The sequence below is a fragment of the Corvus cornix genome, chromosome 4A (assembly GCF_000738735.6).
Source record: "Corvus cornix cornix isolate S_Up_H32 chromosome 4A, ASM73873v5, whole genome shotgun sequence".
Taxonomy (NCBI): Eukaryota; Metazoa; Chordata; class Aves; order Passeriformes; family Corvidae; genus Corvus; species Corvus cornix.
Genome location: NC_047058.1, coordinates 12,783,848 through 12,811,218, shown reverse-complemented (window position 1 = coordinate 12,811,218; position 27,371 = coordinate 12,783,848). Strand labels below are relative to the sequence as shown.

Here is a 27,371-nt window from a genome sequence, read left to right as displayed (position 1 = left end):
GCTGCTCACAAACCTCCAGCAGCTGTAAACAAGGTGCCACCAAACAGAGCAGATGGTACCTGACACATAAGTGCTGAAGCTGATGTGTGGTCTGCTGGAAAACTGTGCAGGGCAAAGCTACTGTGATCATAGGCTATTAAATCAATTAGTAGCTTTCAATATTGTCAACTTAAACTAATGATATTGCCCCCAGTTTCCTCAGTCAGGGTCAGATTCTTGCAGAACTCAAGTGCTTGCCTGGGGGAACTGCTAAGCAGCAAGAACGAAGTTTGCAGGCTCGTGCCCATGTGGCAGCCCAAAGGGCACCCATGCAGAGCATATGGGCATCCCTCCTCCTCTTTACTGTAAGACCATTTTTTCTTTTGAGATTACTCTTGTAACCAAAGGTACATACAACTGTTGGTAGGCTCAGGCCAGTAATGGTTTGCAGGCACGATGCACACCTAGGATTATGGCACTCAGCTCTAAACTGCATCCAAAAAGAGATGGGTAAGTGAGATTCTGCAAGTTTCAGTCAGAAAAATAAAATTACCCTGTCAGCTCAAGGACAGACACAAGCAAAGAGAAGTTTCAAAGATCCCTGAAGTGCAAATCACACTCAGAAAAAACTTGGATGGTTTTTCTTGAAAGACAAAGGTCATCCTTTGTCTGCTTCCTGATAATTTGGGATTAAATTGAAGATAGTTACCTGGGGAGAGGAGAAGAAAAAAAAAAAAGGAGATGAACACTTGTATTTATAGGTCTTCATCAACCCATCATTAAGTTGCTGCACATCTGGGCATGAATGAATGGTCCAAGAGGAAACATGGACACCAGGAAGGTGTATGGACCACTGGCTTGGTAGCACTTAGCAAGGCAAAGCTGGCACTAGAGTGCATGCTCTGGGTGTCAAGCGAAGAAACACTGACTCCTGCCTTTAATGGTAGATGTCACAAGGCTCTCTCTGGCTCTTTGCTCACTGGATTTGCTCAGGACTGGACTAAGAAATACAGATATTTACATGCTCAGTGTGAGGAATATTCAGTAGCCACACCAAGGATTATATATTGGAAATAACTGCCATATGGACAATAGAGTATAGTGACATTTCCTACAACTAGAGGAACTAGAGGACCGGAGACAGGTATTTCCCTTCTTGTGGTGACTAGAATGTGCTTAATTTTTGGTGGCAGGACATGGGGAAGGACTGACTCAAAGACCTGCCAAAGCGCAGCCACTGGCCTCAAAGAAACTCAGCACAAACCCTTGAGTTCTTTTGTCTGTAGTGGAGTGGCCAACAAGTAGCCAAAGATGAAGAATAAATACACATATATTTACAGAAGCACTGGACACAAGAAGTGAGAATGTAACTCCAGCCCAAGTTTGGGATCCAACCCTGAGAGCACTGTAAGATCCACCCCCGTGCAGGTTCCCAGGAGTGCATGCAGGAGCTGTATGGAATTTTACATAGGTATGGTTATCTTTTTTCCCTTTTTTTTTCTTAAATAAATAAACTTTTCTGTGCTTCTCAAACTTCCCTGACTTTACTGCTATGCTTCTGTCCCGAAACACATTTAAACCACAGTGAGCTATCAGATTGTTTTCACATGTCTTCATTGCAAGGATGGGAATCATAGTCAAGTTCCTGGATAGGGTATTTCACTGTTTAATTTTAAAATGAAGACAATTTACCAATCTTTTAAAACCTTGGAATGAAAGTGTCTGAAACTTTTAGTTTTCATTTTGCAACAGAAACAGCCTATTTCTAATACTTCAAAAATATATATAACTAATTGCTTGATCTGAGGATAGCAGTCAGAAAACCCGAGGTGGCTCCAGAGATTTTACAGTATTTATCTCTTTCCTTTCTGCAAGGTCAATACTATTGTCAATCCTAATATACTCTATGAGCCTGTAAATAATGTACAAGACTTAGCCTCCTCAGGACTGGATTTTTGTGGGTTTGTGTTGTTGGTTTTTTTAAAAAATATTTCTGTCTTTTCTACATTTAATTTCCAGGCTGGGAGGATACAAACACAGCTGCCATCTTTCAGTATCTAGTGAGTGAGAATTAGCACCAGAGACTGTCCCAAGCACGGAGCCACAGGGATACTGGAGGTACGTTTCCCTGCATGTCACACAGCCTCAGCTGGGCAAGTCCATGCTGAAAACAGCCACTGGCAGAGATTATTTCTGCTGAATCTTGTCTGCCTCACAGGAATTGGTTTTAAAAGAAAAATCTCTAGATTTGCTGATGCAAAGAAAAAGAAATGTAGTATTTAATAAAATAAAAAGTAAGGCCTCTTAGAACAGCGGTTGTCTTTAAAAAGTCAATGCCAACAATATTCTGTATGCTGAGGCATACACTGATTAGAAAAAAAAAGCTACCATTTGATTTCCTTTTTTTTCGTACCTGCTGTCTTCTGGAAAGTTGTGGTGGTGGGTTTTTTTTTTAACGTAGAGATGCTGAAATATTTATAAGTAAAGGAAATAAATAGGAAATTCCTCCCTTCCGCAATCAAACAGTGTAGTTTATCAACAGAAATATTTAGAGTGTATGTCCAGCAAACATGTGCCATTACAAAGTGCTTTCCTTTTAAAGGACGGCTGTCTGTTCTTTTGTGGACAGGAAAAAAAAAAGATATACTGGAAACAGAAACTGTCACTCATTTCTTCACTTCTTACAGGAATACAAACATGTTTCATCCTGATGAATGCTTTACACATTGAGGGCAGCCCATCTCCAGCCCGAATTACTCTTTCGCAAGGAAGCTTTTCCTACAGACAGAGATCTTGAGCTGACAGACAAAAATGGGACCTCACAAGAGAAACAAAGTCTTCTAAACAGAACAGAATCGTTCAGGTTGGAAAAGACTTCTGAGCTCATCGAGTCCCACCATCAACCCAGCACTGCCAAGTCCACCACTAAACCTGTCCCCAAGTGCGACATCTACAAATCTTTTAAATCCCTCCAGAGATGGTGACCCAACCACTGCTCTGCACAGCCTGTTCCAATGCTTGACCAATCTCTTCGCCTTTTGGTGAAGAGATTGTTCCTATATTCAATCTAAACCTTCCCTGGTGCAACTTGCAGCCATTTCCTCTTTTGTCCCATCACTTGTTATTTGGGAGAAGAGACCGATTCCCCCATTGCTCCAACCTCTTTTCAGGTAGTTGTACGCTGCTGGAATTCAGCTGCTGTCAACCAGCACTCCCAGATCTTTTCCCACCAGGCATTTTCCAGCCACTCTTCCCCAAGCCTGGAGCACTGCAGGGGGTTGTTGTGACCCAAGTGCAGGATCTGACACTTTGCCTCATTGAACCTCATCCAACTGGCCTTGGACCAGCAATCCAGCCTGTCCAGATCCCTCTGCAGAACCTTCCTGTCCTCCAGCAGATCAACACCCCAACACAGCTTGGTGTTACCTGACTGAGGGTGCCCTTGATCCCCTCGTCCAGATCACTGATACAGATATTGAACACAACTGGCTCCAGTACCCAGCCCTGGTGCACCATTGGTGACAGCCCCAGCTGGATGTAACTCCATTCCCCACCACTCTCTGGGCCCAGCCATCCATCCAGTTTTTTACCCAGAAAACAGTGTACCCATCCAAGCCATGAGCAGCCAGTTTCTCCAGCACAAAGCTGTGGGAAACACTAACAAAGGCTGAATTCCAGGTAGGCACATCCATAGCCCTTCCCCTCATGCCCTAGGCAGGTCATGCTGTCGTAAAAGGAGATCAGGCTGGTCAGGCAGCACCTGCCTTTCCCAAACCCTCACTACGTGGGCCTGATCCCATGGTCATTCTGTATGTGCCGTGTGATGGCACTCCAGATGATCTGCTCCATGACTTTTCCCAGCACTGAAGTCAGGCTGACAGACCTGTAGTTCCCCAGATCCTCCTTCCAGGTCTTCGTGTAGATCAATGTCACATTTGCCATAGTCCAATCAGCTGGGATCTCCCCCTTAGCCAGGTAAATGTTGGAAAGGGGCACAGTGAGCTTGGATACTCCTGCCGCTATTCACCTCCTGCTGCAGCTCTGGCCCAAAGTGGACACGTCCCACAGTTGTACTCATGCTGCTGCCACCAGGACTGGCCTAAGAGTAGGGCACAGCCTGCAGCTGACACCTGGCTGGCAGCATGATCCCACCAGAGCTCCGTCTGGGCCGCTGCGTGGGTCGTGGTGGGTGCAGAGCTGAGAGAAGCCAAGGCTTTCTGTTGGGTGGACACCACTGTTCCCCGGTCAAGCTGGCAGGGCTTCAGCACCTTCCTGCACGCCCTTCTGCACCATCTGCTGTGCTATGGCCTGTTTGCTTGTTCTGGCCACTCCTGCTCCCCAGGGGCTTTTTTTATGGAGGGAAAGCTTGGCAGCCATTGCTCCAGGTCGTGTCAGCCACTGTCGCTTCAGCTGTGGGCTTCTGGCAGCTCCCTCAGCTCCTCCTGATGTTCTCCCAGCTCAAGAAACCGTAGCTGCTCGCCTCAGCGTGTTATTTGGCCATCTGAAAAATCGGACCTGTTGTGCTCCCCAAGAAATGAAGAAAAGTTAATTCCTACTTAGCCGTGGTAACTCAAGGAGGGTTGCCTCTGCCTGTTGCCTCTGCTAAGGACACTGGGATGGCCAGCGCAAGCGAGAGTAGCAACAGTAAGGACACTTGCCACACAGACTGCAACTAAACAGGACACCAAAGCCAGACAAGCTCCTGGCCTGATTCAAGAACAGCCTAAGCATCCTTCATTTCTGCTGGCCAGACATGAAGGCAGCGAGTGCCTTAAAGGCTACTTAACCCTTTTCAGGACCAGGCCAACAGGGAGATCTATAGCAGAAAGCTGTTTTACTGTGGGGTTTTTTTTGCTCACTGGGTGTGTTGCTTCAGTTGCTGTTTTGAAGGTCCTGCATGAGTTGTACTCCTAAAATACAGCAACAAATACGCCGTGCAAATGCTTTTACTGAGTGAAGCCACACTGTGTCTTTCAGCAATGAATAAGTAAAACACAAATTGCATTCTGAAAATATTCTGCTCCCTTCCAAATCAGTTCACTAGTCAAGCACAAGCCTCAGGCACATCCCTGATTCCCTCTCTTGCAGCAACTCGGAGCTTCATTACACAGTGCTTGCCATATGTAGGACAGCAGAGAGCATGCTGGCCTGGTGCCTCTGAGTAATTCTGCAATCCACTCTGCATTTCACACCTTTGCTCTTGCTCAGTGCACAACTCCAGGTTTTAAGGCGCTTTCTTCCAGGGCTGGCTGCTGCACTGGCTCCTGCAGATCTGAACTGTGCAGGTTGTCCCTCGCGTCAGCCTTGATTCCCAGGGCAGAACTCCTGTGCCTGAAGGACACTCACCTGTGCAGGAGCCTGCAGAGCAGCCCGGCTCCCTCACCCTCTGCCGAGAATTCCGCAGACACTACAAACCTTTCCCAGAAGCTACAAGACAGCTGGGAGAAGAACAGGCACCCTCAGAAGAGACACCACCGCTCTGCTCTGTTTGCCCTTCTCCACTCCTGCAGAGACTCAGGATGGCCAATTCCATCAGGCTGCGCATTTCACAGCATGGCCATGATTTCCCAGGGGAGCAGCCCACGCTCAGTTTGGCTCTGAGATGGGAGGATTAGTCCTGTCCCAGGAAGAGGCACTCAGGGCCAGGCTGCTGCTTCTTGTCACCACCAGTGCCTCCTTCCAGCCTGGATCTGCTGATGCTGAGGCTGCTCTGGGCTCTGCCAGGGCTCTGCTGGGCCTCAGCACCAGGCATGGCTGGGCCCCCTCTCCCCTCACATTGCTCTGACAGCTTTGCATCAGATGAGCCTGTTCTCAGCACACCGACTGATCTTTCTGCTTTTTCAGCTGAGTAAGGTTCTCACCCAGGCAAAGAGATTGCAGTTAGGGGTACAAATCCAATTGGCAAGAATTAAAACACTACACAGTCCCAGCTGAATGCCTGTATCTCCACAGGATGTTTTTGTCTGTCCCACTCTTCATTCCTTTTTGGTTGGAAATGCAATTGCACTTTCTCCCTCATCTAGAAGTACCATGACTGGGCAAAACCTTGCGAGTGGGCTGTATTCAAAAGGCAGTGCAGTCTGGAGTTGATGAATGAAGAATTGCCCTTCTCCAATTCCAAACCATACCAAAAAACCCATAAACACGACTTTACATCGTTAAGAAAGAACTGAATTAAAAGTGAATGTACAGCTTATTCACAGGGTGAGAAGGAAGGGAATCTTCCAACTGAATTTACTTTATCTTGGAAATGATTGAGGCAGCAAAGCATTTTCTGTCATTACCTCTCTGTCCTTAGCCCCGATTCATCTTAAAAATAAATTAAGGAGCCAGAAAGCAGGAAGAAGACAAATGATAATTTTTACTCCTTGAGGAACTGGGGTGGTCCTACCACCATGACTGTGACCGTTGGTTTGTTCATCCATCCATCTGTCCCACAGCACGAGAGTTGAGGTTTTACAGAGTTTGTGTTCTCAGTCCTGCTCCGAGCTGGCAGGGCAGAAAGCCGACCTGCAGTGCTAGCGGCTGCTGTTCTTAATTGCTTCCTTCGCTGCAATGATCAGAGGAGTCAGGCTCGAGAGTGGCTTGGCTAATTTTAAAAATGGATGCTGCCCAAAGGAAAAAAAAAATAAAAAGGAACCATTACTTTCCAAACTCAGTTCCTCACAGGCTCAAGCAGGATTCCACTCATTACCAGAAATACTCAGAAATAGGACTGAGGGGACCATCTGCACTTCCACCTTCACGTCCAGAACACTGCTATCACAGGCAAACATGGCCCACACACCTACCAATCTATTTATCCAGGTGTCTTCATCTTGCTGGCATTTTTGCCCTGCCAGTGCTCTAGAAATGGTGCTTTCTGTCCCCGGGGTTTCTTCCTTTCAGGAAACTCAAAAGACTCACTTAGGTTCCTCCTTTCTAAAGACACAAACTGTGTTAATTGTCAAAAAAGATGCGTGTAAGTCATTCTTTAGGAAACTCCAATACCTCTAAGAAATGTTTAACCCAGTAGGATTTAGGCTTATGTGTTTTCTCAAGACCTGTACTGAGGTACAGGTTTTCAGCAGCAAGTCAAGAGCAGGGAGACAAGTGGGAGAGTGCTGATGGAGTCAGCTCTGGCTTGCAGGGAGAGCAGTGTCTACCTTTCCATCCCCTAGCCCTCCTGTGCTGGCTGGCACTTCCCTCCCAGCAGGGACAGTCAAGTGGCACATTCTACAGCTCCCTCTCTGCCACAAAATCTGGCAGCAAATCTGGAGCAGCTTGACTGTGCAGGAAGCAAACAGAGCTGGGACAAGTCCTGTTCAGCTGTCCCTGTTTGGGTGGCAGAAACCACTAAAAATGGGGCATAGTGGCAGAAACCTCTAAGAGAGGAGCAGGAGGGACAAGCCGGGGCCCCCTCTGAGGCTCATGGTGAACTCCCCACAGCCTCCTCCCTCCCACAGCCAAATCTCTGACAGCTTGGCTGCGACTGCTTTTACTGGGTGCCTCCCCCACCACCACCATTTCAGGTCTCTATACCTGGTATCATTCTACTTCAGTTCTTTTGCCAAGAGTTACAACTGAATGTACTCCCAAAAGTACAAAACAAGGCCACAGAAATGACCAGGAGGTGGAACGTCTCTCCTCTGAGGAAAGGCTGAGAGAGCTGGGCTTGTTCAGCCTGGAGAAGGGCAGGCCCTGGGGAGACCTCACTGTGCAACTCTTCAGTACTTCAAGGGGGCTTGTAAGAAAGTTAGGGACACATTTTTTAGCAGGCCTGTTGCAACAGATCAAGAGAGAATAGTTTTCAACCCAAAGACGATCAATTTAGATTTGATCTAATTAAGAAATTGGTTACAAGGAGAGTGGTGAAACACTGGTACAGGTTGCCCAGGGATGTTGTAGGTGGAAATCCATCCCTGGAAACATTCAAGGTCAGGCCAGATGGGGCTCCGAGCGACGTGACCTAGTTTAAGAGATCCTGGCTCAGTCAGACTAGACGACCTTTAAAGGTCTCTTCCAACCCAAACTGTTGTAGGATTCTACATTGGAAAGCACCAAGACTGGACATTCATATAGGGGGGAGGGCTGCCTGATGCCTTTATCTGCCTGATGCCTTTATCTGACGAGAAAACCGATCCCTTGGACATCTGTTTCACCTGCAGTTGCCTCATATCTTACCTGCAGAAGTTCCTTGGCAGACCCTCGCCTGTCCACATCCATCTCCAGGCAGCAGTTGAGAAAGTCTCGGAACACAGCTGAGAGTCGCTCCGGGTTCTGCAGCTCTGGTGTCCCATTTGTAGCTATCAGATACAGCGCCTGGAGACAAAGGAAACAGAAGATTGTTTCATTCATACCCAGAAACGCTCACATACACCCTATTTTTAAGCTTCAATCTCCACTGGCAGTTTCTTCCCTAGCAGAGGGCTGGAGATGACTTTCCTATAGCAACAACAGCAACAACAAAAACCCAGCAAAAAACCCCAAAAAACCCTGATGCAGTCACAGCTATTCCAACATCAAAATGATCTTGCCTTGACAGCTGATTTCATTGGCTGACCTAGTTAGTAGGAACTACATCAGCACATTTTACTTCTCCAAGTATTGACACAGCTTTACAGGCCATTTTAAAGAGTCAGTGTGGTCTAAATATATTATTTCAAAGGATTATTACATAAAATGCATCTCTGCAGTGCTCACTGGTCCCTACAGTATGGCTTCCATAAAACAAAACTCATCAAGTCTTTTGCTCTGTTCTTGATAAAAAATTGTTACTGGATAAAAAAAAAAGACATCCATCAGCTTATTCCTTGGATAAAATCCAGAAACATTTGGAGCCTCATGTTCAACAGACATGTGAAGTTGCATGCACAAATATATTATGATGAAAAGGCATAACTGGGCAGACAGGAGCCACCTTCAACTATCTTTCAGCAGTTTCTAAATTTCAAATCAGCTTCACTTACGTGGTAAAACTTTTAATAGTCTCATCAGAAAAAGGAATAATTCCATCCCTGTGGTAACCCTCAACTAATTTTAATACTCAAGTAAATGCATTAATGACATCCCCATCCCAGAAGATGAAGCCTCAAGCCAGGCAAGAAACAGGAGGTTTTGGCAGCTGTAATACTGAAAGCTTGGTATGGAGAAAGTGGCTTGGACTATGAAGAAATTTATTCACTATATATTACAAGAAATCCAACAACTACTGTGCGCTATCAGTTAAAAAAATTTTGCTGTAAAAAGCAGTCTTGCTTTATAAGCTCTCCTGTTTGGAGGCAGCTGAGACCTCTTACACAGATCTCAAGAATATCTGACTGTGAATTTGGTCAGAAATAGGAAATCCAGTTATGATTCTAACAGCTGACCTGAGGCTTCTTGAGGAGCCCCAATCAACATTTGAGATTAAGGAAGCAGGGAATTTTCAGCATCTGGATCAATAATGCTAATTCTTTTCACCTGTTTTTGCTGCCTTATACAAGGCAACTGCATTTTTCGCAAGTGAAATATGGGTTCACAGGAAACAAGCAAAACTGTGATGTGTAAAGTTCTCTGCTGGTACAACAGGGTTGCAGTGACAGAGACCTAACACCACCCTGCCAGCTACAGTGCACTCTGCTTATTCAGCACCACTCTGAATCCAAACCTGTTTCCTTCTTATCCACCCTAATGAGGTGACACAGTGCACAACACTCCACACGTGTGCCCTGGAACCAAAAACCCCAGGGCACGTACCAAAGCAAAGGCAGTCTTCCAAGAAAACTCAGGAACCTTTTTCAAAAAGAGTGAAAGACTGAAATTTGTATAATTGATGTACTATTTTCTTAAGCAGCTGGGGGGTATGTCCTGACCCTTCTGTAGTTTCTTCTGTCAGTCTGCAATACACAGTCTGGGTGTCACAGACCAGAGAAAGCACAGCCTTACAGCAGGGACAAAGCTAAAGGTCATGCTCTATTCTAATTACAAAAAATATGTATGGAATAGGTAAAAATTAATTTTCTCATAAATTCCCGCATTGTGTTAGGAATTAACTGTGCAGCATTTTGCTTCAGCTGTCAGTCACAAGTTTTTATCCTGGTATACATTTCCTCCACTACTACACACTCATTTGGTGTAAGACCTGCCCATTTCATTTTAAGACATTAGGATAAAACTGAAAACTTCAAAATACACTACTTTACTACAAGTATCTGTGCTAAAAGGTACTTTTAGAATGTGTTTGATAATAAATACTGATGGCATTACTAGAACCAGTGACCTTTCCTGGAAGGTTCAGGTAATCTATCAGCCTGAGACTGAAAAGAGTTCTGTGCCTGCAGGTACAGCTCCAATGCTTTTCATAAAAATTCCCCAACTGGAGAAGTATGGCACTTGAAAATTTTTGTCATTTGGAGATACAGCTCAAAGAGAGTTCAAAAAGGGTATGAGAAATTTCAAGCATCGCTGAAGGCCAAAGTGGCAAATTTCTGCACAGGCACATGCCACTTCTCCTCTGAGGTTCTCACAGTGATCCAATCAAAGTTACAGCAGATACTGATGTGCTGTAGGAACATTTTTAGAAGTGGGCCTTTGTAGAACTAGTTCAAGCTGATGTAAATGTGACTTTAGCTCATGGAAGACAAAATATGGCCCAGATTAGAAAGACAGCGGTATCTGATATTTCACCTTACCCTGAGAGGATTTTCATTAAGGTAAGGAGGTTCTCCTTCCACCATTTCTATTGCCATGATCCCAAGTGACCAGATGTCCACTTTGGGGCCGTATGCTTTTCTTGTTACAACTTCTGGTGCCATCCAGTAAGGAGTCCCCACCATTGTGCTCCGTTTACTCTGCTCAGGGGTGATCTGAGCACAGAAGCCAAAATCAGCTGAGGAGAAAAACAAATACTGTTAAAGCCAGCTTGAATTATGAAACCAAGCAAAAGAATCCCCCACTTTAAGTCTGAGAATGCACTGTGGAATCTAGCTGGAAAAGCAGCCATGCTGTGATTCCCCGGGGCTGTAGCCAAGGTAGTATGGAACTGGCCACTTAAAGAAACCCTCAAGTTACATGCAGTGGCTTTTACTTAGTCACTTGAAGCTTTAGACTGTAACTCCCTCCAATCTGGAAGGATCATACACAAAGCAAAGCCACTCTTGACACCCTGTTTCCCTCTAGACGTCTCTGCACATTGCAGCTGTGCCCTCAGCAAGGGACCAGGCACACCCACCAGCACCACTTTTGGAGAACTGGCCGTCACTCAAAAGCAATCCCACACCCCACATCCAGGAATGCTGCACTTGACCAAGAATACCTACTCAATTTGACAGATCCATCCATCCCAAGAAGAATATTGTCGCTTTTGATGTCTCTGTGGATCACTTGGTTGGAATGAAGGAAATCCAGGGCTTGCAGGCACTGATAAGAGAAAAAAAGAAATGTAAGGGCAAAAATTCATGGCATGATTTCATCACACAAGAAAGGAAATGGCTCTAAGATCCTTCTTTTCTAGGGGAATGGTGAGGAATGGCAGAACACAGTGCTGTCAAGAGAAGAGCTTGCTGCTCCAACACTGTTAGGAGTCATGTCTTGTATCAGCTTTTGAAAGGGAAACATCAGTTGTTGCTACAGACTGTCCCCTGCAAACACAGACAGAATGACTGCCGCTGCAGTGGATCTGCTCTTTCTTCTCCCTATAATGAATGACAACACATCACAGAAACAGAAGCAGCATCCTGTCCATGCAAACAGAAGCACAAGTGGGATACCTCACCTCCCGACAGACAGCAGCTATCTGTCCTTCATCCATACATGTCTCGGTGACAACATCGGTTAAAGAACCTCCAGCCAAGTATTCCATCACCACCCACAGTTCATCACCAACAAGGTAGCTGAAAGGAGAAAACAATGCTGTGGAGATGAATGTGCACAGCTAAATCAACGACTTATCATAACGTACAAGTGATTTTTGTCTCCAGGTCACTTGCAAATAAAGACAAAATAAAATGAAAAGGACATTCCTTCTAGGCTACACAGTTCTTGGAATTTGCACAGTCTACATGAGAAAGGCACATCCATGAAAATGGAGATGTCTTAGGTGACAAGCAAGTGAAGAATGCACTTTAGTAACAGCAAAGATAAAACTGGAACCAGGACACCTGCCACCAGCTGGTTCATCATCTTAACTCATGAATTCCATCATTAACCCCAGGAGCGAGGCAACACAACTTTCAAAGTTATCCATGGGAGGAGGGTGTGCACCACTGAGGACAGAAGTTGGTCAAGTGTTTGGAAAACCTTGCAAAACATATACTCAGAAACAGGAAAGGCAATCAAAAAACTGTCAAATTAGGTGTTTCTGGAAACAATAAGTTAGTCTTCCTGGCATCCCCAGCAATAGAAAATAGTGAAAACAGCCCAAAGGAAAGAATTTCTAGGATGGTTTGTCAGCACTTTGCACAAGACACAGAAAATCTGATCAACTTCAAAAAAAACAAACCCCAGAACAAAAAAACATTGAGGTACTTGGAACATGGAGCTGACAGACTGTTGTTTTAGTAAGATATGGCTGATCCAGGTTTTTGAAAATAGAATTCAAACTATGTACGCCAGAAAAGACTAATGCAGAGCCAGTGCAATCTCCTCCCATCCACTGGAGATGAGTAGAGAAATAATAAAGAGCTCCATCTTCTGCAGTGATCAAAAGGTTTTTTTAACCTTTGGCCTGCAGTGTGTAAACGAACATTCCCGTGATAATACCAGAACAACTTACCTGTCTAAATAGTTAACAATATTGGGATTCTTATTTTCCCTCATGACCAGGATTTCATTGATAATTAGTTCCTTTTTGGGCTGCTGTTGGAGATTCATTTGCTTTATGGCCACCTAAAATGACATTAAAAACCATTAACCTGAGTAGTCTGTTGCACAAGATCAGAATGAACACGCAGTGAACAATTACATGATTTTTGATTACATCACCTGCTATTCTTGATTGCATAACAAAGCAAACACAGACATACATGACAGATGTTGCTCCGTAACAAAAACACAATCCTAGCAACTTCCCAACTTCTGAAATTTTGATTTGCTCCTCTAAAGAAAACTCTTTTAACACAGTTTACATTTGCAGTTATAGTCAGGGTCTAAAAAGAAATAATCCATGTGTTGGTATTCTATGGATATGCCTAGGGTTATAAGGAAGGCTTAGGCCTTTTAGACCCCTTGGAGACTCCAATCTAAGTGCATTTACCAAATGCAGCACTGCAGGTGTATAAGGAACTACCAGAAAGATTCAGATCTGAATCTCTGCTGACAGCCAGAAAAGAGAATTCAGGAACCTGAAGCTGGAGCCCCAAAGAGCAGTGGGATTCTCTGAGACACAACCTCGTCTTTCACTAATATGATCACTGTAACAGGCTGTCACTGACACCAGACCAAAACACAACTGACTTCTTACCAGCTGCAGTATGACTGAAACACAAAACTAAATTTCCAAAACATGATTTCTCCTGAACTATGTCTTGCATTATACTTTGAAGACCAAATGCGTGATCGAACAAATGGTAAACAGTATTGCTCTTCAAACCTGGGACTGAGATAAATTGGGCCTGAATGATGGCAGTTACCATCAGCTCGTGGATGCCTTAACAGATTTAGTAATTAAGACTGAGACTGTGTCCTTCTCTGACAGATACCGCTGCCCTCCTTTTTTCTGGCCATCTATGGACAGTCTTTCCGAAATCAAGCAATATAACAAAGCTATTTATTCCTCCCAGCAACAGGTGAATCTGTGGCCACCTCCAGGGTTCTCCCAAGGCCTTTAACCATGACACATCTTTTGATTTTACAAATTGCATTCCTAACCAGTCTGTGGCCACATGCACAGGCAGATTTTATGCTGTAAATGAACAGAATTAAATTGTGTATCTAGACCAACATTCTCTGTAACAGCACAACTTGATGCACAATGGGGAACAGAGCCAGAACAATTTCTAAACCAATACATTTATACTGGCAATAAAAATTATCTACTTTTTATCAGCACAAAGGTTGTTGGAATTTCTTAGCAGATTTCTCTCTATTAAAAAAAACATTCAGGGATAATATAACATGGTAGCAGGGTGGGATCAACAATACTGTGGAGAGCACCAACCTGTTCTGAAGACAGAGTAAGTAAAAAAATTAATCTCTTAAAATTGGCCTTAAGATCTATGGGTGAAGCATCCAGCCAAGCACAGAGAGCACCAAGGCTCTCATTGATTCTAGGAATTCACAGGCACCTTTTCAGGCATTTACGAAAACCTCAGATCCAGTGTTGCTGGCAAACATATGGCCACAGTAAGTGTTCAGTTACTGAGGCACAGAACCACACTGCCCTTAAAGACCTTTCGCTGAAAAGCTGAAGACAGCAGATGATGGATTTTGCCAGTTGACATTTGCCCATGCTTCAGAGAAACAGCCTTTGAAGGAAAGCTCTACTGGCTACCCAAAGCTCCAGCCATAGCTCACACCAGAGGGGAAAGCACTCAACAGCTGCAGAATCTGCTGGGATTTTTTGACACTTACCTCTTGTCCTGTGGCGATGTCAATCGCCGTATAAACAGTTCCTGAAGCCCTAGAAACAAAACAGCAGGAGAAACTGAGAAACACTTTAGTCCTTGGAAGTGAAAGCCAGCCCAGACAGGAGAGCTCTGCTGCCTGAAGTGTTTATAAAACACCTGGGTTCACCCACTCCTCAGCCAACAGCATGGCAGCCCACCAGCCCTCTGCCATGCAGGGTGTCCAAGAGAAAAATGAGGTCCAACATGAAGAAAAGGGGCTGGTGCAAATCTCCAACGTACATACCAAGTTATTTTAATTCAAAATCTAAGGGTCGGGGGGTTGTGTACAAAAACTGGAAAATAATATATTTAATTATTTTCCATTTTGCTGTGTTGTATTTAGTTTTTTTTCCTTTTTTCTTTGTGTGTCTGTGAGTGTGTTTTTTCCATGAAATGTAACACACAATCCAGTTTGGCCTTCTCACACCTCTTATTTGAATCCATCTGCCAAACTCAGGCAATGTCACACAGTCACTCTGAGAACCCTGAACAAATGACAGCCATGTGAGGAGAAGATCTAAATACAGCTTTCTCCAGCATGCAAGCAAACAATTTTCCAGCCATCCTGTGAGGTCACAGCTAGAGCAGGTTAAGGCGTCTATTGTTTCACACACAAATTGAGAAGGAATCAGAACAGAGGATCCTTAGAGAGCTTCTTTGTGTGTCAAGAACCGTAGGCAGCTACTTCTGTTGAGTGCACCTAACATGTGAAGGACTCTTCATGGTGTCCATGTGTTGCTTCTGTGGTACACACACATTGTGTTGCAGAGCCACCAGAAATAAATGGTGTGCTCACATGCAGACTAGATGGGGTGGGGTTTGGTTTGCCATCTGCCTCTTCTTCCCCTATAATGATAAGAGCCGGAAAGTCCCCAGTCAGAGGAAATTCTTTTGGGTTTCAAAGCAACTGGGGGCTTGCAAACCCCTCCTTCTGAAGGCCTTCCTTCTGAGCTAAACCACAGCTTTACACTGCCATCATTTAAGAAGCCCATGTCTGCAGGGGCAGCAAGGCAATGGAGAGCCAGGGAGGGAATTCTCAGAAGCAGGAATGTGCATCCAGCAAGTGTCCCAGTGACTGAAAGTGACAAAATCAGTTTGCTTCTTTTCACATGATCCGCTGGCTTGTTCATTTACCTGCAGGCTGAAATATTTCAGAAGCAGTTTAATTCAACAGAGACCTTATGTCTGCATTGAGAGCAATGTTCTCATTGGGGATGCTATGCATTCTTTTAATATAAAGGCAAATGCATTTTCCTATGACTAATTGACAAGATTAATCCAATTTGTTTTCATAAAAAGTCAACAACATTTATTCAGAATTGCTAACATTGTGATGATTCTCCTGTGCAAAGTCCATATGAGGCTTTATTTCAAAACAGCTCCTGAAATTTGAATGCTTTTGGAATGCTCCAGGCCACCTGTGAGGAGTTTAGATAAAGGTAATTTAACCAAAGCTGTGAATTAATTGCAAAGGCTTTGCCATTCTGCATTACAAACTTTTACTTCTAAGTAACTCATTTCTGATCAGTAACTTGTAATCAGTTCTGCAGCACCTTGTGTTTACTGCAGTTAGGCAAGGACTCCCCATTAGATCTGTGTCACTGTGATGCAGTGCAGTACAAACCAGGCTGCTCATGGCTCCATACTCATTTGTCTTGCTATGAGAGCTAACACTGCTTGAGCAAACACAGCCTCTTTATCAAGTGCTAGTTAGAACTAAGTTTCCTCTGGTGTCAGCAACATTTTCAGCCCTCAGCTGGAGATAGACGACAAAACAGGGACTCAGCACTGACCTGTTCTGCAGCACAGGCCTGCTGACTACTGTTCCCTACAAAGTGGCTGTAAAACCCCCACACTGTTTATTAACTTCCCAGCTGTATGAAGCCATGAAGTGCAATGTGCTCGACAAGTTGCTTTTCCTTACATAAGCAACTTCTCCCTACCTGCAGTTCTCTGAGCAGCCACACCTCTCCCTGCCTTGCAGTGCTCCCACTAGCAGCTACTCAAAACCTGCTCACTTCCAACACTACTACACTTGCCTTTGGCATAGCTGTACCCAACTCATTGCAGAGGTGGCAGCTCAGGAACTGGCACCTGCATTAACTGAGCACATCAGCACCTGCCGAGGCAGTGCCACATCCCAGCACTGCTGCAGACACCCAAACCCCAGCCATGGCATCACTTTGGGTCCTCCTGATCATCCTGTTCCATTACCTTTCTGATGGTCTTGCTCTTTAGGATCTTTCCCTGTCACAGTAAAGTGGCCTGCAGTATTAGAGGCATGAGCTGGTTACGGCAGCACACTCACTCCTCTCTAAGGAGGCCATGCAATCTTCAGGCTGTGCTAAAAAGCTGGAGGAAATCAACTTAGACATCCTTTTAGGCCATACACCAGCCACTTGTCTTTCCACTAGCTGTCAAGGCACCTTTGTACAAGCTCACTCCTAAGACTATCAAAATAAAAGACACTGAGGGTGATGGTCACATTCTCACAGTGACAGCAATAATCTGCTTCACATGCATGCTTATTCTGCTTTCTTGCTCAGCTGACACTTCTTTTCTAAGAAAGGGGCACAGTTGGAAGGATCCACTGACATTTTACAAAAGACAGTAAGAACCAAAGCTTCAAGTAGGAAGCAAGTTGGAATTTGAGAAAGGTTTTTTTTACAATGAATGGAGCACAAACACCTTCCCACAAGGGCCCTACCAAACCAGAGTGACCCAAGATAAAACCTGACAGACAAAATGTGAGTGTGTCAGCCCTTCTGCAGTACATATCCATTCTAGGTTAGCAACAGGCTACTCTGAGCTCAGACCTCACAAACAGTTACGGCAGAAAAATATCTCCTGATGCCAGTAAACAGCTTCTGTCCTACACTGACAGCAGTGTCCTGGTGTTACACAGATGGTGCCAGTCCTCCTGGAATGACAACACTGCCAAGGAAACGCTAATGGTGCAGGCAGTCTGTATTTAAAATGCAAGTCAGATACCTAATGTCAAGGTAAGTTCTTTTGTTCTTGCCTCCTCACACAGGCAATATTTTCAAATTGATCCAATTTACAGTAAGCAAAGCTGGGTTTCAAAAGCAAATGGCTTGGGTGATTATTTTCAGTAAATGCCTAGAACCTGCAGGATCCAAGAGGGATCCACCATGAGGTAGATGATGTATTTTTCTCTGAAGTGCATTGGCACTGTCTCTATTACTGAATTTTTGGGTTTTACAACCTCTGTAGAAAAAAGAGCTTATTATTTCATCTCTGGTTTCAATTTCTAAACTACATGGTTATAAGCCTGATCACTGAGTATTATTTTAAGCAAATATTTGAAATAAATGTTATTGAGAGCTCTCAGCTGACAGCTATCAGATGATGAGTTGCTCTTTTAGTAATGTTTTTTTTCCTTTCTTGAGCATGGTCGTATTATTTTGAGACATACAAAAATGATTTCTCTTAAGAAAATAAGCAAACAAGAGCCACACCCTTGAGGGACAGGAAATATTTCAGGCCCTGCTTCTTGCTGCAAATAAGATATTGTCAGCATCAAGTTGTCTTTGATGATTCCTTTTGACCACAGTTATAAATTCTGACCAGTACTGAGAGACAGGAGGATCTAAATCTGATCATATCTGAACACATTTGGAGCTTGCCTGTCTTCATGCTTCATATTACCCCAGCAAAATACCTGGCCCATGGTTTTGCATAAGTAACTGGGATCGGACTTACCCTTGGCCAATTTTTTCAAATCGAGTATATTTCTTCTTAGGATCTCCCACGCTCACAATGCTCCCTGAAAGAAACAAAATGTAAGATTCTCACTTCAAAACAGAGACCCCACCTTCCAGCAGATCTGAAATGCAGCCCCACTGTCTTGGGCTTTGAGCCATTTGCGGTCAGTTGGGTAACAACAACAACAACAGAGGCAGCTCCATAGCACAGATGGCCTCCAAAACCACTGATTTTCTACAGTCCTTTAGGGTTACCTTGACAGGAAACTAAACACATGGAGAAACATTCAGAATAGACAGAGATTAGAAAACAACAGGCAGCAAGGCAAGTGTTCTCTACAAGTATTAAGGAGAGCTTCAACAACAGTGCCTTTATTTTCTTGGGAATAAACACTCTGATTCAATGAAAGATTTAAAACTTCTGAAGATTAAATGTACCTTGTGTTCACTTTTTAACAAACAGGCACTATTTTTGGAACAGGAAGAATATTGCAAGTGCTTCCAGGAGAGGAGGAGATCATCTCAACCTTTCAGCAGTTTGCCAAAAGAATGCCTTTATGTTTGCAGGGAACAGCATCTCATGTTACAATCAAGAATGATGGAGTTTTAGCCCCCATCACTGGTGTCCAGGCTAAAGTCTGAAGACGTCCCTGCCCTGCGCCATTTGAAGAACCACACTGCTGGTTTTCAGCATGACATGAACCTGTCACTCACACTGGACTCGCCCTCTCACCACTACACATATGCTATTCTCCCCAAACCAGCAGGATGGGTAACAAGGACAGCAGTGCCCCTGGGGCACTGGTGTGACACAGACAGCTGCCCAAAAGGATGCCGAGTCCAGCTGATATGATGCAGAAGACAGACCAAACAAAGGGCTGCTGCCTCCTGGAAGCTCTGTGCTGCAGCAGTGGGATGGTCCAGCTCCATAGTGTGAGCAGGAGGTTTATACCTTCTCATCTCCTATCCCTCCTTCTAGTCAGCTAGAAGGGAGTTCCAGAGTCCTCTGGTCATGTTCTTTTCTACTGAAGAGTTATTTTGTAGTGAAGATCTGCTCTAGAGAAGCAGAATGAGCTTTGTTTTATGCCATGCGTTTCAATGAGATGAAACTATGAAAAGTTAAATGGGTTCTGAAGGTGTTACATCCTCAGCTTGGGCTCCTGACACTTCGGTTCATCCAACTAATGCAGGCTGGCACAGCAGGGCTGCACCACTTCAGGGCACTTGAGACTGTGTGGGCATCCCGGGCAGTGGGCAGGCTCACCCAGCCATCAGCCCTGGCTGGCGTTCCTGGAGCACAGGGCGAGGGGAGTGAGCACTGTGGGGCAAAGGAAACCTCGTCCTGCAGCTCCATTAACGCTCTTACCAAGGACTGCAAAATTGCTTTAGCAGGGAGTGTACCAGATGGTGCTGATGCCTTGTCTTCTTGCTGGCAGGCAGGATTCCTGGCTAGGCATCCAGTCAGATGCCCATTTGGATGCTAAAGACCTCTGCTCCATAAAAATGGCCTGGACAGGGGGAAGAGGTGTTTGTTACTACTAAGAGGGAATGGTGCATCATCTAGTTTTGTTTTGGATGCACAGGTAAACAAGTATGTCTTTGTATTTGTAATACAGGGATACAGCCAGATCAGCCCAAGGAAATAATGCTGCAGATCACTGAAGTCTTTCCTTCCGAACTCATCTTCTTAAGCTATTTCTGTGATGTATGTTCCAAGGTAGATCTTTAGAAGACATTTGCATTGAGCCACCACCTTAGGCTTCATGGTTTGCATTGTATCAAGGAAACTACCAAACCAGAAAAAACAATATTGTTTCTTTTATCAAGCCTTTGGATTTGTTTGAGTCTATCAGATTTTGGCTCTTTCATTAGACACAAACAAAATATCCTAATCACTGCTTTCTTTCCTTCTTGCCCAAATGGGCAAGAAGGTATCAAGCAGGGCAAGGTTTAACTTTAGCTTTCAGTGGCATGAGCTCCACAATGGGTGATGGGGCCAGACTGTCCCACATGGGACTGTCTCCCACCCTATGGCTCACAACCCCACAAGCTCTGCAGCAGTAAATCAAACACTGCTCTAATTCTGTGCTGGGCTGGACAACAGGAACAACACTGTGCTGCCATTGCCTGGCTAGGTGCTATTTTCAGCAAGTTAATGGAACTGTGTATCTATTAGAACAGATATCCCAAGTTCATGGAAGTTCATTCACTTCAGACAAGAATACAGAGAAGGACTGAAGAAGAAAGATTTTTTAAAATTATTTTCCAAATTTGCCACTAATTTTGAAGTTCAGATTTCCAGAGTTTTTCCTCAAGACTTGAGCAGCTGCTTTTCCAAAGTAATTGTTTGTGGCTGGTTTCCTGTGCTTAAGCCAATGTACATCAAACATTACAGCACTAAAATCAACAAAGTGACAGGTATGCAGCTCCCACTCAGACAAGCACTCACTGCTCTGGACAAAAGATAAACCTATCAGCTATTTTGATGTCTTTAAGCACTTTCCTTTATCAAGTCCTAAATTAAGTGGATAAGAAAGCTGAATTGGGCCAGTTCTGTTTTATAGTTACCACTGGAACACAGTCATGATCTCATTACAGACAGAATTTTGTTTGATCTTATCTCAGTATTACAGGTTTTACTCACTAATAAAACTCTAAAAGCTCTAAAAGAACCCAAGTTATTTCAAGCAGAAAAGAATTATGAAAGCAATTTTAGATAAAAGAGGGCAGAGAACACCTTCCTAAAAGTAGCATAAAAACAGTTGTGGGGGAAGTAGGCAAGGTGGAGCAGTCATGCAAGTTAAAATAAAACAGAACAAGCACCACACTGCTTAAATATAATTAGTTCAAGACTAACAAAAAAGCGTCATGCCTGTTTTCAGATAGCTTCATGAAAGCACAAAAATATTTTCAGTGCCCACATCACAATTTGCCCAAGGCAGACATTGACACCTTGCTCACTTGGTAGCAAATTGCTAAGAAACAAAAAGCATGAAAGCATGTAACATTTCAAAGATATAATCCCCCAAAACGCCAGGGCTCAGTCCCAACCTGGCATATACAGCAGCTTGAATAAATGATACACATACTTGAGCTCATGGATGCAGGGTACCTGCAGATCTCATGGGGGAAGCGTGCCTCAAATGCTTAGCATCAGTTGAAGAAGCAGTTCCTCTCTCTGTAAGCTGACATACTTGCAGGTAACTATCTGCTCTGGAATTTATTTTATTGTGCCCTCAGCTAAAGCTATTGAATTTATCCCTTGGATACTCCCTAATGACTCTCAGACTCATGTCAACCTGGTAAGGATGCAGGAAACTCTATGCAAGCAGCTGAAATCTCACAGCTAAGGAAGGCTTCAGTCTGTGCAGTCACAGCAGCCATCAGTGGCAGGGCAGGTATAACAAGAAGGTTGAGCAATGGCAACCACTGAGAAAAAGCCATAGCCAAACAGGACCCTGTTACAAGCAGTTGCCCCCATTAAAGACATATTATTGCCTTTGTGATCTGACACAAGGAGGTGTAGATCAGTCTGCTTTTTTTACTAACAGTTAATGGTAGACACAGAGTAAGCTGGGCTCTGTTCTGAACCCAACCATTTAATCTGAGAACACTGCACTGGTAGCTATCACATGCAAGAAACAAATTAAATTGGTTGCACTGCAGAATTACGAAGGGCTTGATGTGCCTCACTAGAGTATGATCCACACAGGGGTTGGGGCCAACAGTTAGGATTCTAATAGTATTAACTGGCTGGAAATCAGCCATGAAAAAGTGCCATGTTATCTGAGGAACAGATAGCGGATGCTCCTTTCAAAGGAGATCTCACTGACAAAATTGTAAAATTATTATAAAAACAAACTATAGAAGAAGAAGGAGGAGCAGTAAGAGTTATGAGAAGGACAGCAAGAGAATAGCTGGAAGATGTGTAACTGTCTCAAGGAGAGCTCATTGAGGCTGAAGGAACCAGCTTAGTGCTGCAGTTGTCTACTGGTAGAAAAACCCACACCAATAAAAAAACCTCCCACAAACAAAAATCCCAAAACCCAACAGATTTTTGCGAAGTATTTTGACTCCAGTGACTCATGAGAAGTTAGGAGTCTAAAGAGAATTTAGCAACCCAAACATTCTGTTCCATTTGGCCATTAGCGTACAGGAGTTCCCTACATCATTCACTAGGTCACACCCTTTTGCTCAACCAGAAACAATCTCTGCTTTTGCCTTTAGCACCAAAGGAAGCTCAGGCAAACCCAACCCAGTGCCAGCTGCCCTCAGAGGCAGCAGGAACACCCCGAGTATTCTCTCACTGCCTTGAAGCACAACAGTTTCTGTAGGGAGCTGTAAGTGACTCTGTGACACTAAACTGAGGCGAACATTTGGTACAGCTAATGCTGACACATGCAGGCAACACACTGCCCTAGCAGACTCAAAATACCCAATACATACTCAGTTTCTCTAGGATCTCCTCATCTGTCATCTTGGATTTTTTTCGCTGCCGGTCTGTGTTTCTGTACAGAGTGTTTGTGTTTGAGTTTTCAGGTTGGGGAGTGGTGGCTTCTTTAGCTGGTGCTGGTGCAGCAGCAGGTTCAATAACAGAGCGTGTGTAGATCTGTGGCAAGAAATTATTTTGTGTCAGAAAGGTGGCTGGCAGAGATCCCCCTGAGATCCTATTTCAAATGCAAACCCTTAGGAAGATCGTGTCAGCCACATCCAGGACTCTAAAACTAGTTTTGCTGTCCACTTCTCAAACTGAATGGGCAAAAGTGGAAGGTTATAAATTCATGGCCAGTTTCATGTTCAATTTTCATGGATTTTCTGATATATTCCATGGAGAGGGGCAGGTACCTCCAGGGGACAGTGTGTCATATGTATCTTGCCAGTATATGAACTGCATCTTTGGACTGCTCTCCCTGCTGACAGGGAGCCTGCACAGCTGGACAAAGTGGCTCATTTTCACACTCGTAGCATTGAAGGACATGATGGTACCTCCTACCTGGTACAAAGAGAAAGTCATGTCCCCCACCAGAACCCCAGGAAACTGACACCTGAATGTGAAAGTTCAAATCCGATTTTCCCCGTGTCAGTGGCTGGAGTGAAGCTCTGTGTCATGACAGGCCTCCCGCCCACAGCACCTTCAGCCCCAAATGGCACATGCTGTCTGATCAGAAACTTGCAGCTCTGCACTACACCAAACACAGACCTAACCAAAGCTGGCACTTACTGATTTTGTGTGTTCAGGCCGTGGGGCAATAACAGGTGGAGGTTCATTGTCATCTTCCTCCTCTTCATCATCTTCATCCTCTTCTTCAGAGACAGAGGGAGCCAGAGGAGGTTCTGATGCTGTTTTTGTGCTCTGTGGACAGACAGTACTGTGAGCGATAGTCACTATCGTGCCACTTTGGAGCTTTGATAGCTACCTACACCTTTAGTCTTCCTAGACATCAGAGGCCAATCTAGACATGCACATACTCCTATGGGCCTAAGTTCTAAGTTAAACACAAAACAACACAAAGCTTTAAGTGTGTTGAACTCCACCAGTCTCAGCTGCTGCTCAGAGGCAGGGGGTTATATCGTATCATCCCAAATTTGCTAGTGAAACAAAAAAATGAAAATGTGCCTTGTGAAGTGTTTACTAACTGCTTTAAAGCTGGCTACAACAGCCCACTTAAGAGAACTGAAGCAAATCAAAGGCACCATTCTACATATTCATATCTCATTGGCACTCTCTTTAAAATGCCATCCCTTTGGTCCAGTAGAAATACCAGTAAGGGAAGCCACAGCAAACAAGGAGACCTGAGTTGGTAATTTTGGAAAGCTGACGTGCTGACTGTCTCACTACTGCCGCTGTCTGCTAGAAGAAAATACTGCAGCATCTGCCAAAGTGTCCATATCCACTGGAAAAGCCACTGGGAAGGGTTACTCTGCTCTGGTGAACACCACACTTCCTCTGAAAAGTGTGTTTTATTAAGGATAAGGGAAGTGGCATTGATTGAAAATCTGAAGTGTGAATATTCAAAGATGTTTTTAATTTAATTATACACAGTTGGCCATGTAATCACAAACCTCACATAATCACATGAAGTTACTTAACACTTTAAAAGAAAAGCCAAATCCCATTCAGTCACTTGCTATTTAATTCACTAACAATAACCCTAACCAATTCGGTCAGTATTAATGTGTATGTCACTCCTACATCTCTGGGACTGCTATCCAGCATTAATTAGAGTGGATGGTTATTTAAAACTTTCCTTCAATGGTTCCAGCAAGTTACATATCAATTATAACCATATTTATATTCAGTTATATATCCAGCTGTGCTAAGGAGGAATCATGAAATTTGATAGAAATGAGATTCTAAATTGTTAAAACTAAATTAAAACGGGCTCATTAGGCAGTGCTGCATATTGTTGTGAATTACATACACCATAGCTAAAACCAGCAAGCAATCTTCTGTCTGCTAAACCAGACTTTCACCTTTTTAAAAGATCTCCAACAGAAAATTAAAAATCAGCCAGGGCAATCTCATGGCTTGCTCCACAATTCTTAAACACTAGGAACATCAAAGGTTACTTTCCCACTCACCGACGGATGGGCTTCTATGTATCCATGGGCGCTTTTATCTGCAATGAGCAAAGGAGAATGAACCAGATGCTGTTGAAAAAAACCCTGCCTGTTTTGGGGAATCCCACAGACAAGTCAACCCAAACAGAGATCGTTTTTCTTTCCCACCATCCCTTCAGGAGCAACAGCAAGGAAGAGAACCGGACAAAATTCCAGACCATGTCTATTTTTGGCCCTGTTTGCCAGTAAATAAAGTAAATAGAAATTTGGTCAAGAAAATGCAAATTGCTCTTTAACTGGCAATGCTTCTGTTCCACCGAAGAGCTAAAGCAGCTTTTTCTCCTTTCCCTCCTGTGCTTTATTTTTTTTCAATAAATTGCACACATTCATTCTCATTAGCTTGCTAACAACATCTTCACAGAAAAGCTTCCCCAAAACCCCCCTTAGCCATGGCAGCTCTATTCTGACAAAGTGCGAGAAGAGCTCCTGGGTTCAGGAGCTCAGATGAACTGTTTTGAAACCTGCATTTCATCACAAAGGGAATTGCTATTTTAGCACACAGGAAGTGTCAAATTAGTCAAATCCTTTAATTATGGAATTTGGGAAAAAAGATGCTTTCTCTCAACCCTGAAGATAAACGCACAGTTTTTAGAAAGACTTCTGAGAAGCTTTTTCATTTTGGAAGTTGTCTTGGTTTGAACCTTCAAACTGAGGAAATGACAGACTCCACTGTCACAGACAATCCTGTGAAGGGAATGGAACCCCAGCAGGTGACATTCCAAATGCTGTCCACACCCTGCTGGCTACAGACACCCCGTTTTTCAGCTGAAGCTGTCAACAGGAGCTCTACCAAACTAATGCTATCTTAATGGCATTTTTGTTTCAAAACCTTGGTTAGTTCTAAAAACCAGCAACAAAGCAAGGTTACTATTTTAATAATATTTGGGGAAAAAAAGGGAGAACTAGAATTAATTTTAGGAGTATTCCACAAGGTGGAATTGGTTCAGGTTGCTTCCTGAACACTTGAATGTTGAACTTTGCTCTGACTCGATTTGGAGCCTGACCTCCCCTGTTGGGAGACGTCTACTTACCTCCTGATGTAAAGCTCATATATTTCTGGTTGTTAACTGTTTCTTTGGAATCATAAAATTTGAGAACATCTAGAACAGCCTGTGGGTTCTTCTTCTGCTCCAGTTTTGTTATGTTGGAGGTCTGTAGTAGCCTGGCCCACTGCTCTGGAATGCCCTGTAGACGTCGAGTGGAAACAAAGTGGGTTTAGAGTATTTAAAATCTGCAGCCTCACAGATCTTTACCAAGATCCCATGCTCCCTGTAAGATTACTTGCAGAAATTTTGATTGACACCTGACAATTAAAATTAGATGCAATCATTTCTTCTCTATCAAAAATCTAGCTAAAATCAGGACCCAACTTTAAAAAGAAAAGAAAGTAATGACTGTGAGAGGAATAAAAGGGCATGAAACTTCTCTGGAAATCAACTCTGCTCTTCCATGGAATAATGATTTAAGGCTTAATCTTGTTTGCCTGGTGATTCAGGGCAGGCATAACAAGAATATTCTCTACTGGTGGACAACACAGTGTCTTTTAGGAGCTTTACACTGGACCTTTCATGCTTAGGAATGCAAACACATTTTGCTGAAATGATCACTGCTGTCTGATTCAAAGATAAACCCCACCCTGTTACAATTCATTTTCAGCATACCAGGGAACGCTGCAGGGTACAGGATCTGCCTTTCAGCTCTCAAAATCATGACACTGAGGTGTACCACTGCTGCAAAGGATGTCTCTAGGTTCTCTACTGCAAACATACAGAAACCAGGGACTCAGAAAACAGGCTGAGAGTGCCAACGCCTTGGATGAATTCTTGGACATCTTATGGGTGAGGTAGAATTTGAAAGTTGAACCAATCACTAAAAGCCCCAGCTCTACACTGGAATTCTATTGATGAAAACTTGCTTTAGTTATCCAGGATAATACCCTAGATTTGGCAGCCTGTCATTCCCCCCCTTTACTGCACAGCTGACATTGACCAGCAAACTGTAGGGCTCACTGAAGGAAAAACGACACCTTAGCCTTGGTGCCACCCCTATCTACTTTCATATAGCTTCTTCTCAGAAATTGTCCAAAAAACAATGTGTGACATGGGCTTCCAAAGTTTAGGATTGATGAAAAAAAGTGGGAAAAGCCAAGCAACAAATCTAGTGCACACACATCAACCTGCTGCTGCAGTGCTATGACATCTCAAAGAAGCATTTGGGGCCTGTGACGCACCTCTGGGAGCTTCCCTGGGCACATCTGTGAGCCATAGAGATCTGGCTGTAATGGACGTAAATAAAGAAAGAAAAGAAAGTTAAAACAGAATGTGGGACAACTTAGAAGGTGGTAGGAGGAGGAAACCAATGGGCCAAAGTGGGCAAGTCCCATCTAAAATGGGAGTTACGAGGTGGATACCAAATAGATCAGGTGGTAGACAGGCTACAGGAAGGCAGGTTTAGGAAAACAGAAAAACCACAACCGTTCCAA

The 27,371-nt window shown here is 43.9% G+C and overlaps 1 protein-coding gene across 12 annotated transcripts in view; it reads right to left on the bottom strand.

The window, feature by feature from the left end:
- Positions 1 to 153: 153 nt before the first annotated feature.
- LOC104694460 (serine/threonine-protein kinase PAK 3) overlaps positions 154 to 27,371 on the bottom strand; it is a 129,458-nt gene continuing 102,240 nt past the window's right edge. For 10 of the 12 annotated variants that reach the window (XM_039571897.1, XM_039571895.1, XM_039571901.1 and 7 more), the window contains 13 exons: positions 27,120 to 27,164; positions 25,921 to 26,074; positions 24,851 to 24,888; positions 23,490 to 23,621; positions 22,715 to 22,877; positions 18,267 to 18,330; positions 14,509 to 14,557; positions 12,713 to 12,825; positions 11,714 to 11,831; positions 11,259 to 11,358; positions 10,632 to 10,828; positions 8,143 to 8,280; positions 6,407 to 6,587 (listed from right to left, as the gene is read on the bottom strand). In XM_039571897.1, the coding sequence (XP_039427831.1) occupies positions 6,498 to 6,587; positions 8,143 to 8,280; positions 10,632 to 10,828; positions 11,259 to 11,358; positions 11,714 to 11,831; positions 12,713 to 12,825; positions 14,509 to 14,557; positions 18,267 to 18,330; positions 22,715 to 22,877; positions 23,490 to 23,621; positions 24,851 to 24,888; positions 25,921 to 26,074; positions 27,120 to 27,164 (1,401 nt within the window). In that variant the 3' untranslated portion in view covers positions 6,407 to 6,497. Of the gene's footprint in view, positions 6,588 to 8,142; positions 8,281 to 10,631; positions 10,829 to 11,258; positions 11,359 to 11,713; positions 11,832 to 12,712; positions 12,826 to 14,508; positions 14,558 to 18,266; positions 18,331 to 22,714; positions 22,878 to 23,489; positions 23,622 to 24,850; positions 24,889 to 25,920; positions 26,075 to 27,119; positions 27,165 to 27,371 lie in introns of all 12 variants that reach the window. The other 2 variants (XM_039571894.1, XM_039571906.1) reach the window with 2 other exon arrangements.